At 37.2% G+C, this 14177-nt stretch overlaps 1 protein-coding gene across 8 annotated transcripts in view; it reads right to left on the reverse strand.

Moving 5' to 3' along the window:
* The window catches only part of ELF1 (E74 like ETS transcription factor 1), a 105445-nt gene that overhangs the window by 19877 nt on the left and 71391 nt on the right, over positions 1-14177 (reverse strand). For all 8 annotated transcript variants that reach the window (XM_035726526.1, XM_035726524.1, XM_035726519.1 and 5 more), the window contains one exon: positions 4251-4431. In XM_035726526.1, coding sequence (XP_035582419.1) covers positions 4251-4431 — 181 coding nt within the window. The remainder of the gene's footprint in view (positions 1-4250; positions 4432-14177) is intronic.

The following is a 14177-nucleotide window of genomic DNA, read 5'->3' on the forward strand; positions in this document are numbered from 1 at the left end:
TGAGTTCGAGCCCCTCAGCGGGCTCCATGCTGGGCATGGAGCCTGCTTAGGAGCCTGCTTAAGATTCTCTTTTTCCAAAAAAAAAAAAAAAGATTCTCTTTTTCCCTCTCCCTTTTCCTCTCCCCGACTCACATTCTCTCTAAATAATTAATAAATAAATAAAATCTATTTAAAAATCACTTTAATCTTTTTTTAAAAGATTTTATTTATTTACTTGAGAGAGTGAGAGAGAGAGAGAGAGTGAGCACACAGAGGGAGAAGCAGACCCTCGCTGAGCAGGGAGCCCGATGTGGGGCTCAATCCCAGGATGCTGGGGTCATGACCTGAGCTAAAGGCAGACACTTAACCAAGTGAGCCACCCGGGCACCCCCCAAAAAAATCACTTTAAGTAATTCTTCTCTATATGGTTATGCCACATCTCAAAAATGTAATTAGGTTCATTTGTTTTAGTGTGCTTCAATTTTTAGATTGCTCATTTTTCCTCTTTTGGACTTAGTGTTGTTTTATAATTGTTAAATATTTACAGGGTTCCAAAGTAAAAATGACAAAACAAAGTACATTTAGAAAATCTACCTTTTATCCCAGCCCCTTCCTTTTCCCTGTACGAAACAATTTTTATTAGTTTTGAGGTTTATTTTTCTATTTTTTAAATATAAACAAAGACACACATCATTTATATTCTTTTTCCTATCTTAAATAAAAAGTAATATACTATTTATGCTACCTCACCCTTGCCTTTTTAACTTACTATACAGTAAAAATCATTCCACAGCTATATACAGAAATCATGTCACCTTTCGTATTTCAAAAATATGAGGCAAGTTAAATATGTTTAGTATCAAGGTTAGTTTGTAAAACTTTGTTTATTCCATTCAGCTTCAGTGCTTAGATTGAGAAAAGCAAAATAAATGAGTTGATCCTACATGAAACATGAAAGAAAACCAAAAAAGTATATCTAGCTTTTAAAAACAAAGAAAATGTTAGCCCTTCAATAAATGGATGACAGAAATTTCTTTTGGCGGGGCACCTGAGTGGCTCAGACGGTTAAGCGTCTGCCTTCAGCTCAGGTCATGATCCCAGGGTCCTGGGATAGAGCCCCATGTCAGGCTCCTGGCTCAGCGGGGAGCCTGCTTCTCCCTCCTCATGCGCTCTCTCTATCTCTGTGTCTCAAATGAATAAATAAAATCTTTAAAAAAAATTTCTTTTGGCAATAATAAACCCCACAAGCTTTTCATACATGCATTTTAAAACTTCTTTGTAACAGATTAGCTGTGATCTAGCAATTAGTTAAAATCTATTTATACCATATACTATAATAACTTAGGGAATAATTTATTAAATACATTTGATATTATTATAAATTACTAAAAATTGCATTTGACCTTGTAAAAGCAGACAAGAATACATATGAAGAGACACATAATAGTATTATTTAAAAGAGAAGATTTACTAATGAATATAGTCATCATGGTTACCTTCTATTTGAGAAAATAGAATTTGTATCATCTCCATTAATAATTTTACTTTTACATCTTCAAAAACTGGAAATGGAAGAATCTCCACATACAAAGAAATCATGATCAAATGACTTTCAGAAATTGTTAACACCATAACCTTTTTTCAAATGAAACTTTATGTAGGAACTCTATCATATAAACAGATAAAAGTGGTATTTTACTATTATACATTTATTTTACAGGTTCAAATATACATCAAACTTGATATGAGATAAACGATGATAAAAATGAAAGTATTGTAATGAACATGAAAATTTGATATCAGGGTATACAGATGACACCTGCAGTCTAATATAAGCCTCAAACCCATAAAAATAGATCTTTTTATTATTGAAAATTTCAAACAAAATCAAATTATGGAACACAGTATAATGAATTCTCACATATGTGAGAATTAACCATTATCAGCACAAGGTCCATCTTCTTTCATTCCTACTCCAATTACTGCCCCCAAGGTCTCCTCACACACACCCCACACCCACTCCCTGGGATTATTTTGAAGGAATCTAAGACACTCTATTTCATCTCTAAATATTTTGGCATATGTATGGTATGTTATTGTCATACCTAAAAATATTAACAATTCCTTAATATCATGTGAAGTGCTATCTAGGACTCAAAGTTTATAAATTCTTTTCTCCCTATCTCTTTTCCCCCTGTAGTTTCTGAAAAGCACAACATTCTTCCCTCTCTTACTCTGAACTCAGGAGGGCTCCAGCGTTCTTTGCTTTCTTATGTCATTGCTCAAACAAGGATGGAAGAGTTAAATAAAGGTTCAAATTGGGAAATAAGATAGGGGAGGGAGAAGAAATATGAAAATAGTGAATCTGATTTTCAAGATATGGCGGCTTGTCTTCTAGACCCATTCAATACCAGTTCTATTTTCCAGGAAGGAAGGAGGCTGTCTGTATTTTGCCATCAGCTATCTTCAAGTCCAAGCCCAAGAGAGTGAAATACTGAAAGAAAGAAGTAATTCCTTCTCCTAAAGATTCCACTTCTGCTTCCCTAGTAATTTCTTCTCTGAGGACCACCTTGATGACTTCAGGGGAGACCCTCATTCCCAACCTACAGAGACAGTGTAGCCTTACACTAAGGCATCAAGAAGTTACGACAGAATAGCTACGCAACAGATATATAAGCACAGCGATGAACATTCTATTATAACAAAACACATAACTCACTGTCAGTAATGAATGGAAACCTCTCATCTGAGTAATCTAATTTCCTAACTGGTAAGGAAAAATCTGGTAAGTCTAGATTTATCAGAAAAACTTTCATTGGGTTCCTCTGAACAAAAAATGTGAATATAGGATATGCTTTGTAAAAAACAGAGGACAATACAAAAACTAAGTGTTGTTTGTCAGTGTTATCAGTAGGGACTCAGTCACTTGGTGTGTGATCTTAGGCAAGTCATTTCATTTAACCTAATTTTTTTTCTTTTTGTCTTGTGAGAATTAAATGAGATAAACTTTTAAAAATCTTCCTTTTTAAAAAAAATAAAATAAAATCTACTATGTTAATACGATGCACTAAGAAGACAATGCCATTTTGGTGGTATTCTTGCTCAAAATGCATTATCTCAGTCGAGATAATGAGAAAATATCACAGAAATAAAATTGAGGGACATACTACAATGTTTGACCAGCGCTCCTCAAAAGTGTCAAGGTTAGGGGCGCCTGGGTGGCTCAGTGGGTTGAGTGTGTGCCTTTGGCTCAGGTCGTGTTCCCAGGGTCCTGGGATCGAGTCCCACATCAGGCTCCCTGCTCAGTGGGGAGCCTGCTTCTCCCTCTTCCTCTGCTCCTCCCCCTGCTCATTCTCTCTCCCTCTCTGTCAAATGAACAAATAAAATCTTTAAAAAAAAAAAAGTGTCAAGGTTACTGAGAGACAAAGAAAGAGGAACTGTTACAGACTGGAAGAGACTAAGAAGAAATAACTAAATGTAAGATTATAGATAGGATATTGAAACAGAAAAAGGACATTAGTTTGAAATGGCTGGCATACAAATAAAGTGTAGGTTTAGTTAATAACACTGTGACTGATGCCAATTTCCTATTCTTTTTTAAAATTTAAGAATAAATATTCAAATAACCTTTGCTTCCAAATAATTAATTTTCTCAAACACCTCCAACACCTCTGGCCCAGAGAGATCAATGTAAATGTATAAAAATACAAACGTACGTACCAAATTCTAAAACTGATGAAAACAGCATTACGCACCACCTCACACTTACACCATGAACTCTTCACGTTTCAAATATGCTCCTAGTTCTGACTGAACCAGAAGAGAAATCTTTAAACCCTAGAACCTGATCCTACATCTGGGTCACAGCCTCCTATTTTGCTTCTTGTGACAGCAGTAAAAGTAAAAGAAGAACAATCCTATATTTTTCCCTACAAACAACTTCTCATTGTTATCAAGAATACACAGCTTGGTATATAAGAAGCATTCAGTGAATACCTGACAAAGTGTTCCGTTGGTCTGGTTCTTCTTATATATCCCTATATATCACATTCATCTCAATATATTTAGGAAAGAAGGAAGGCGAGGTGAGAAAGCAGTATGAAACACAGGTAGATGAGGAGGAAATATAATTTTCTTCCCCCTGCTCTAGCCTCTGTAGGTAATGGAGTTCCCTGAAACCAAGTTAAGGACTTCTTACGCCCCAAAAATCACCGCGCAAGGAAACTGCCCAAAACCACGCTGAGGTAAGGTGCTGCTGGAGGCACACACACCTGTAAGCGTGATGTCTTCGTCATCATCATCTATGATCTCTTCTTCAGCGACATCCAGGGAGCTCTCAGTAATCATGTCATTGGGCTCTTCCACACAGGCCAGACCCGCGTAACTATTGAGAATGTCAGCACCAGGAACATGCTCCACAATTACGGCAGGAAAAATAGCTGGGTCACCAAGCTGGGAGGGGTGAAGGAGAAAAAAGGATTAACAAAGTGTTTGCTTTTGTTAAATACAACCAAAAAATATTTTATACTGGACATCAATTTAGCTTTTCTATCATCAGCTACTTAAATCTTGACAATCTTCCTGGGCTGCAGACAATATGTATCTATTAAGACCAAATAAAACTTTATTATCAACCTTGGGTCTTAACAACCAAGTTTTCATTGGAAAATCCCATAAAAGCATACTTATAAACCACATTAAATTAAAAAAATGCTAGTATCATTAATTCATAAAAAGCAGCATACAACAAATGAAATGTACAATTACATAAAATCTCAACAAAAGTTTGACAGGAAAAAAACACAGAAGCTTAATAAATATTACACCGTCACTGTCACATAGCCTGTGTTTAACAGTAGCTTTTGGCTCAAATGGGAAAATTAACTTTCATTTTCTATCTAGTCATAAGATCGCAAAATTTTTGATCATGTCTATCGCTATCTTTCTATCTTATTATTTCTATTTTTTTCTGATTTGTTTGATAGTGGTAGACATTCTTCCTTTAACCCTAAATAATTCAGTGTATATTTCCTAAATACATGAATATTACCTTATATACAGAGTACAATTAACATATCTGTAGCACTGCACACTGAGGTTAAATGCAACTTCTATCCTAAGAATTTAACTACTTCAATTCAACATTAAGATATCACTCTCTGGGTTAAACATACTGTCTGTGCCTTCAAGAATACTATGCTCTGAAATTTATGGTTAATAACCCTAGAACATATTTGGATCATTTTAATCCAAAACGTTTCTTCCTATTTCAGAAAAGAGGAAGTCAGAAGTAACTGACTCCCCAAATCGTAAGTTTTAAAACAGAAAGTAGGAGGCTCACACATTGCACTGTAAAACTCACACACACACACACACACACGAGAGGAAGTCTATACAATGGCCAAGGCAAAGCATAGTCATTGGGCTTTCCTTTTCTCTTTTTCACTTTATTTTTTTAAGATTTAATTTATTTATTTGTCAGAGAGAGAGCACACAAGCAGGGGGAGCAGCAGGGAGAGGGAGAAGCAGGCTCCGCACTGAGCAGGGAGCCCGATGCGGGGCTGGATCCCAGGACTCTGGGATCATGACCTGAACGGAAGGCAGACACTTAACCATCTGAGCCACCCAGGCAGCCCCCCTTTTCTCTTTTTTAAGAGGCGAATGCTGCACATGCAATCCAACCTAGCATGAACATGTGCTTACTGAAACACTACTTCTCTCTTAAGAGCTCAAGGTTAAGCTCCCCTAGTCTTCTAATGAGGCCGGACCCAGAACTGAGTTAATTTTCACATGATTTCATTTTATGCTGCAACAACTCTATGTTCCAGGTAAGAATAGAGCTTATCACCTCTATCCCTTGGCAGAGGGAGAATTAGATAAGAAATTTACCCAAGGTCACCCATGAAGTCAGAGACAGAGGCATGTCAAAGCAACTCCCAGGAGCAGTCCTCACCCAAATGAAACCAAACCTACTTGGCTCCTGAAATGTGGGGTAGTGAGTGTTAAGGGTATGGGTATTACAAGGGATATCTCCAAAATTTTATCTAAATCAACATAGTTCTCGAGTTTCAAATAACTACAGATATTTGTTACCATTTTCTTCCTTGTTCTATTCTACTCACCAGTAAGTGAAATGGAAGAAATGATTACTCTATTCTCCAGAATTTCTAGGTCTCAGGAACACGCTGTTATAACACTAATCAATGCTACTTCTCCATCAGTGCCCCTCCCTAGAGACAAACCCTGCTACCAGTTTCTTTGTTCCCTAATAGAGACAGTCTATGTATAATAAAGCTTATTTCAATTTACTTTATTTTTTAAAGATTTTATGTATTTGACAGAGAGAGACACAGCGAGAGAAGAAACACAAGCAGGGGGAATGGGAGAGGGAGAAGCAGGCTTCCCGTGGAGCAGAAAGCCCGATGCGGGGCTCGATCCCAGGACCCTGGATCATGACCTGAGCCGAAGGCAGATGCTTAACGACTGAGCCACCCAGGCACCCCTCAATTTACTTTAAATAATAACTTTTAATTTCACTTCAAAGATTTTAATAACTTTTAAACCGTTTAAGAAAAATGTTAACTGTAACAGAGCAGGAAAATTAATTTCCTTTGAAGTAAAAAAAACTTAAATTAAGAATGAAAAGGAGAAAAAAATGGTAAAAAAAAAATGGAATGAAAAGAGACACATGGTTCTGAGATTTTCAAAGTAGCAACATGTAAAAAAGAAAGACTGTGAACCATAAGACCTCAGGCATTCTCCAATCCTACTGTCATTTTCCTCACTTTATCTATTTAGATTTTTATTTATTTATTTGAGAGAGAGAGAGCACGCACAAGCAGGAGGGAGTGGCAGAAGGAGGAGAAGCAGACTCTCCACTGAGGAGGGAGCCCCATGCGGGGTTCAATCAAAGGACCCTGGGATCATGACCTGAGCTGAAGGCAGATGCTTAACTGACTGAGCCACCCAGGTGCCATTTTCCTCACTTTAAATGAAAGAAGAGAACTAGCTGATCCTAAGGGCACTTCCAGGTTTTGTTTTGTTAAGATGTATTAAGGCATGGATGCTAAAACTAAGTATATAACGTTACAATAGAAGAGATTCATTCTTACAGACTAAATGGGGGGGGCTAGCATGCACAGGGGCCACCTACCTGTTGCCTCTGCTAGTGCTATTAACTAACATTTATTAGCACCTAACATGCACCAGGTATTCTGCTCATTGCTTTATTTATATGAATTACTACCTTATTTAATCATCTCAAAATCCTATGAGGGAGATACACTGGATTATCTGTTTTCTACATGTGAAAACACAAGCTCAAGGGGAAGGGAAATAATTTACCACAAGTTACATGGCTAGTAAGTGGTAGAACCTTAGCTGAAACGGACTCTAAGGTCTATGGTTCTTTGCCTGTACACCATTATGGTCAGCCTTAAACATGGTGCCGTTTTGTTTTACTGGCATATTTACTTGGCTCTGTTTAAAAAAACAAAAAAGGCAAGGGGCTGTGCTGTGTTTAAGGTATGACTTTCTATATCATCATTCGCAGGGCTTCTCCAATCTGAGTTTATTATGAACTTTGTTGCGGGCCATAGACAGGGACTTCCCCGGATCACTCCCGACTTAGCCATGCTGTCTTTCTCTAAGGTACTCGCTCCTCTCATGAAAAGCATGGGCTATTCTTTTCTATTCCACTGAAATGGCGATGTATATTCAAAGTTGTTCATCTCTAATTTCTCCAGGGTGCTTTTAAATCATATACAACAAACAGACCAACTCTACATGTCAGGTAACAGGCCTGAATCTGTATATACAAAATACATCTAGGAAACCCCTCTCAGGTATGGAAAGAATCTCCCCCCTCTATTAACATAAATGGAAGAAAAATACACACTCCAGAAACCCAAGCTCCTGGTCTGGGCTCGTGATAAATTCCTGCCTTTTATACTGATTGACTAGCAACTAACTGGCTCAAGTCTGAGTTACCAGTAACCTAAAACTTTTATAATCACACATTCTAAAATTCCTGATTGAGAAATGGTTCCCAACCTCTTAAATGAAGGCATGGCAAAATTTCAAATGTTAAATTTTCCTAGATTTACATTTTAAAAATGAATAAAATACTGGGACTTACTAGTTCGCTACGGCTGCTGTAACCAAGTACCACAAGACTGGGCGGCTAAAAACAACAGAAATTTGTTGTCTCACAGTTCTGGAGGCTGGAAATCTGAAATCGAGTTGTTGGCAGGGTAGTTCCTTCTGAGGGCTTTAAGAGAGGGATCTGTTCCAGGCCTCTCCTTGGCTTATAGATGACTGTTGTCATGTTCACATGGTGTTCTCCCCTGTATGTGTCTGTGTCCAAATTTTCTCTTCTCATAAGGACTCTGATCATACTGGATTAGGGGCCTACTCTACTCTAGTATAACCTCATCTTAACTTATTACATCTGTAGCAACCCTGTTTCCAAATAAGGTCACATTCTGAGATATCAGGCCTTAGCATTTCAACATATGAATTTGGGGAGGTGGGGTACAAAGAGCAATTCAACCCATAGCAGGATCCAATTTAATTTAGCTTTAAGTCTATCATTTGATGGTTGGCTCCCTCTACCCAAAACAACTTTGCTAGCTTGTAGCAATTAAGATTATATATTCTTGTTACTATTTCTAAATTGAAGCTAGACATTATTCTTTAAGTTTCTTTGCTGAAGACCACCAAATCTTGCCCACTTCAGTTTTTCCCACATCATTTCAACCAGAACCTTCCCAAGATTTATTTAAAAGATGAACTTCAGGAAGGCCACAGCTACTCATAAAATGGCCATATCCTCATAGTTAGCAATAAGATCTGTTACCTCCTTTTAAGAAATGAAGATGTCAACACTTTGTTGATGTCCTAACAAAAATACTATGTTTCATTTGGTTGGCTACTTAAAAAAAAAACTCCAAATATCTCTAAAACCTCTCTTTGTTTAAATAATCATCTTCTCTTCAGTATCTTTTAGCTGAATCAGGGAACCCCAGTTAACTCTGCCAATGGTTATCAATGCTGACTACACACTGGGAAACACCTAAAAATATCAATACTTGACCCTACATGGGAGAAAACAAGTCAGAACATCTGGGGATGTGACCATGACCATGTTATTAAAGTTCCTTGGATGGTTCTGACGTGCATGCAGGGTTTAGAACCACTACTCTAAATAATTACGAAATTCAAAACTACATTCCCTAAACAGAGTTAACTTGATTTACACGAATGTCTGAAATACTAGTAATCCAAAAAACAAGTTACTTTATTATGACATCTTTTGGCACTTGCAGACTATTTTCCCATTTGTTTTTGTAACAGAACCAAAATAAATCATAAAATGATGGGCGGGAAGAGAGATGGAAGACTTCTTGGGATTATAATCTGTCAAAGAACAGTTTTCAAAGCCTCAGTTTCTATAAGCAAATTAAACCGTAGTGATAAGCTTTCAACTACTGTGTAACTTTACAGAGGGTCTTAACTCCAGAGAGAAAAATACATACCAGTTTTCCTTTCTATTAATTTCAGGTAAATTTAACACGTGTTGAAAGCAAAACTAACAATTTTTTTTTAGCAGCTATAATAAAAATCAAACCAAGTTCTGGCACGAAAGAGTTCCCCAAATTTCAACACCGTCCACTATACTGTTGCCCTTTGTTGTGGTTGATGATATATGTGGCAATACCATCAAGTTAAAAAGAGAAGGAAACGTGACCAATCTGTAAACAGCAATGTATGTTGCTACCCTCACTAGGCTTGCTTTTTTCCTCAGTATATCACAATCCAAGGCCCTAAGAGGATATTTAAGAAAGTATGGAACATTATTCCAACTATATGAAGTAAGTAAGTTTATTTAACAAGTCTTTGGTTATAAAACAAAAACAAAAAAACAAAAAAACAACACAAAAGAACTTGCAAATAACTTGTTTGCCAAGGTTCCCTGACAGCAGAGCTCAATCTGTTAACATGGTTGCTGTGAAACATCCTGCCAAGATCCTCTATGAAATAGCTGAAAATGAAAGATCTATCAAATGTTTTCTTAAGAGAAAGACAAGTTAAAAACAGTCTTTAAAAACTGTTTAAAAGTTTAAAACTTTAAAACTTTTAAAGTTTTAAACTTTAAAAACTTCCCCATGCAGATACTCGTTTTCTTAAGATAGGTGCAAAATGAGCACATTTTCAAGTATTTACACTATCACTTTGCCACAAGACAAGGCAACACCAAGAGTGGGGTGGGGCATCCCTCTTCCCATAATCTTCAGGAGCTTCCCCACCCGAAGGCGACTCCAAGAAACATACACACTAAACATTTTCACTTGCTATGTCTTGACGCATTTTTGAGAACAATTCCTGTGCCTTCTCTTCTGATCAGAATGCTGCCCCAAAGCCTCATCCTACAAAGGCACTGCTTTGAAAGTATTTCCTTCACCTTTAAAAAACAAAAACAGAAAACCAAAAACCCAACACCTCAGTCTATCAGGATACCATCAGAGACAATATTTGCCATGCAGCAAATGCACTAAAAATACACCTGGTAAAAAAAGGATGTAATAGTAAGTGCTCAAGCTCTAGAGTTAGAATAACCCTTGTTTACAGCTAGACCGCACCATGCCCTGGGTATTTGAACTCCAGCAAAGTTTTCAGCCTCTCGAGGCTTTTGTGTTCATGTCTATCTAAATGAGTTTTTGTAAGAATTCAATGACATGACATGTAAATACATCACTTGTTCTACTGCATGGCATAGAGTAATCCTTCAATAAAACAATTTGATGATAAAGTGCCATCACTTGTTCTACTGCATGGCATAGAGTAATCCTTCAATAAAACAATTTGATGATAAAGTGCCTCAACAGTTGACTTAAATAGAAATAAACACTCTTAAAATTTGGCTTACTACTTACACACATGTATCAAATCATCACCTTGTACACTTAATGTTATATATAAATTACATCTCAATAAAGCTGGGGGGAAAACACAATCTTACATTGACAGGCATGATTTTTTTTGGTTTTTGTTTTGTTTTTAATTAGGAAGTCCTTCCACAAAAGTGGTGAACGCAGTTCAACCATTTAGTCTCAGCAACAACCATTTGCACTTGAACAAAAAGAAGCTGAAACATACGTGTTCAACTTTGTGACAACTTATCAAACTGTACACTTATGATTTGTGATAAATATTTTTGTATGTATGCAACGCTTCAATAAAGTCTAAAAAGCAGAGGTCCATCTGACGGGGGAAACGGAACTTTAAAAGGTCTCTAGTTCTCTCAGCTCAGAGCACTGTTCTGAGGCACAGGTATTGGAACCAGGTCAAGTATTATGATGGCATTTTATTCCCTCATATAAACCATAATAAAATTAAAGGAAACCTTTAGACATGGCACATCTAGGTGGATGTACACACATGAAATTAGGGTGACTGGTGAACAAAATGAATTAAAATTAAAAATCCTTTAACAAGCTCCCATGGTCCATTTAAAAAAATTGTTTGGAGGAATAGATTAATACCTGAACACATTTGTATTCCAAGAGTATAAAACATTATTGTCCCCTTTCCATAGAGTTCCCCTACCTCATAACTACTACTGTTACCAATTTTCAAAATACATTTTGAATGATTTCTGGAATTGATTACATAAAAAAAGAGGATTGTGCAATAGATCTCTGAGGCTCAGGACAAAGATTTTGTGAAGGCTTCCTCACAACCAAATTCTCTGCATACTTTAAAAAATCTGTCATTAAAAGCTTCATTACCTGCAAATGAGGCTACTTCTGTTGACTAACACAAGCTCTCTTTACACGAGCTTATCGGTCTTTATTTTAAAAGAAAATGAAAAGAGTTTTAGCAAACAAGCAGAAAAGTCTATGTAGCTGTAGTACATACTGCTCAACACGTCTAACTTCTGAAACACAGGTTTCCTGGCCAAAAGTGTAGTACCCAAATCTAGTTTTTAAAGATTTTAAAAATGTAAATGTATCTGGGAGAAAGTGAGAATCCTACTTAGGTGTAATTGCTATAAACGATGATGGACTTAATATTCTTCCAGATTCTCTTTTCCTCCGAGGTTCTTTTCCTCTCTTGTGTCTCTCCCAGCATAATAAGAGCTTGGGCTTTTTCAAGTCAAAGACTCAACTTCAGTGCAGGTGCTGTTGCATTCTACAGTAGTGTTTCTGGGCAACATTCATTTCCTCATTTAGCCTCCCCGAGATGTCTCCTTACCAAGGCTCTCCTTATTCATAAAATGAGGATAACAATAGTTGCCACACAGTGCAGGGTTATGGAGAGGATCGAAAGAAAATATGCGAGAACACTCTTTGTGAAGACTGTGTATCCTGGGCAGCTATCTTAACTTGGGCTCGAATAATACTCTCCTCCTTTCCTCTAGCAATCTACAAGGTCTGTTCATTTTGTGTCAACACATCCTCTAGAGAAAAATATTCTGTCCTAGTCAGAATGACTAAAAATAAAATAATTAGAAAGAAACAGCAAGGAGTAAAACATTTTTAAGTCAACTGCATCCAGGTGTGAAACTAAAACCAGCTGAAAAGTAGATCATTTAAAACAGACTCTTTAAAAGTTGGAAGGAAAAATATGTGTATTTTTGAAAGAAAATCTAGAGAATCAGAGTTTATTGATCTTGACTTTCTAGTCTGGAGAATCACTTGTCTTTCTTTTATAAACTATAGGTAAAATGTTTTAGCGGAGGCTCAGAGTCTCATGGCAAAAATCTCAGATGGCTTTCTATAGACACCACTGTATATAAAGGAAAGTGTAATTATCAAGCCAGAGAAAAAGAAGGAAGCTCACAACTAGAGGTAATTTTCATCTTTGAGGAGTAGCCTTTGGATAAACTTCTATGAATTATTTTTTTCTTTTTTTTCTAAAGATTTCATTCATTTATTTGATAGAGAGAGACACAGCGAGAGAGGGAACACAAGCAGGGGAAGTGGGAGAGGTTTGAGAAGCAGGCTTCCCACCAAGCAAGGAGCCCGATGCAGGGCTTGATTCCAGGACCCTGGGATCATGACCTGAGCCAAAGGCAGATGCTTAATTACTGAGCCACCCAGGCGCCCCTATGAATTATTTTTTTTAAAACCAACGGCTCAGGTCATGATCCTGGAGAACCGGGATCGAGTCCCGCATCAGGCTCCCTGCTCAGCGGGGAGTCTGCTTCTCCCTCTGACCCTCCCCCCCTCATGTGCTCTCTCTCATTCTCGGTCTCTCAAATAAATAAATAAAATCTTTTAAGAAAAAGAAAAAATGTATATTGCTCATAGGACCTGTCATAGGTAAGAGGCAATAAATATTAGCTCTTATATTTAAACAAAATATCCGTTTTGGGATTAACCTACTGTTCATGTGTGTGCACACATTCTGCCAGGTTTTGGTATCAGTGATATGCTGACTTTGTAAGGATGAATTAGGAAACTTCTCTCTGAACTGAAACTGTTTAAATGATTCATTCAAGGGGCGCCTGGGTGGCTCAGTCGTTAAGCGTCTGCCTTCGGCTCAGGTCATGATCCCAGGGTCCTGGGATCGAGCCCCGCATCGGGCTCCCTGCTCGATGGGAAGCCTGCTTCTCCCTCTCCCACTCCCCCTGCTTGTGTTCCTGCTCTCGCTGTGTCTCTCTCTGTCAAATAAATAAAAATAAAAAAAAAAAAAAAAAAAAAAATAAATGATTCATTCAAGTTTAAAATAACACCCATGAAACTCTTTGGGCCTACCAGTTTTATGCATGTGGGGATTATTCCTGGCAATCTCCTCAGTTTTGTTACTCATGCATTTTCATTTTAAACAACACCAAATATTCATTACTACCATTCTAAAAAGTTAAAACTACTACAATGCGCTAGCTCAAGTGATGTATCAAATCTCCATAGAGTTCTGCAATTACCTCTTAACAGAAATATAAACAAATCAACCAAGTACTGTCAAAATTAATGAGTATAGAAATGAACAGCTAATAAGACAAATTATCCACTGATCCTCTAAAACAATGTTATTACATCAGAATTGGGATCCAAACATCTTTAGTGAATAGGGTAGGTTATTTTGAACAGCACCCTGGGTGCCTTTGCAACTCTGCCTTAGGAATCTATTACGAGATTCTAAAATAGTTATTCTAGCTATCTAGGAATAAATGAGATAATATTCTACAATAG

The sequence above is a fragment of the Zalophus californianus genome, chromosome 3 (assembly GCF_009762305.2).
Source record: "Zalophus californianus isolate mZalCal1 chromosome 3, mZalCal1.pri.v2, whole genome shotgun sequence".
Lineage (NCBI taxonomy): Eukaryota > Metazoa > Chordata > Mammalia > Carnivora > Otariidae > Zalophus > Zalophus californianus.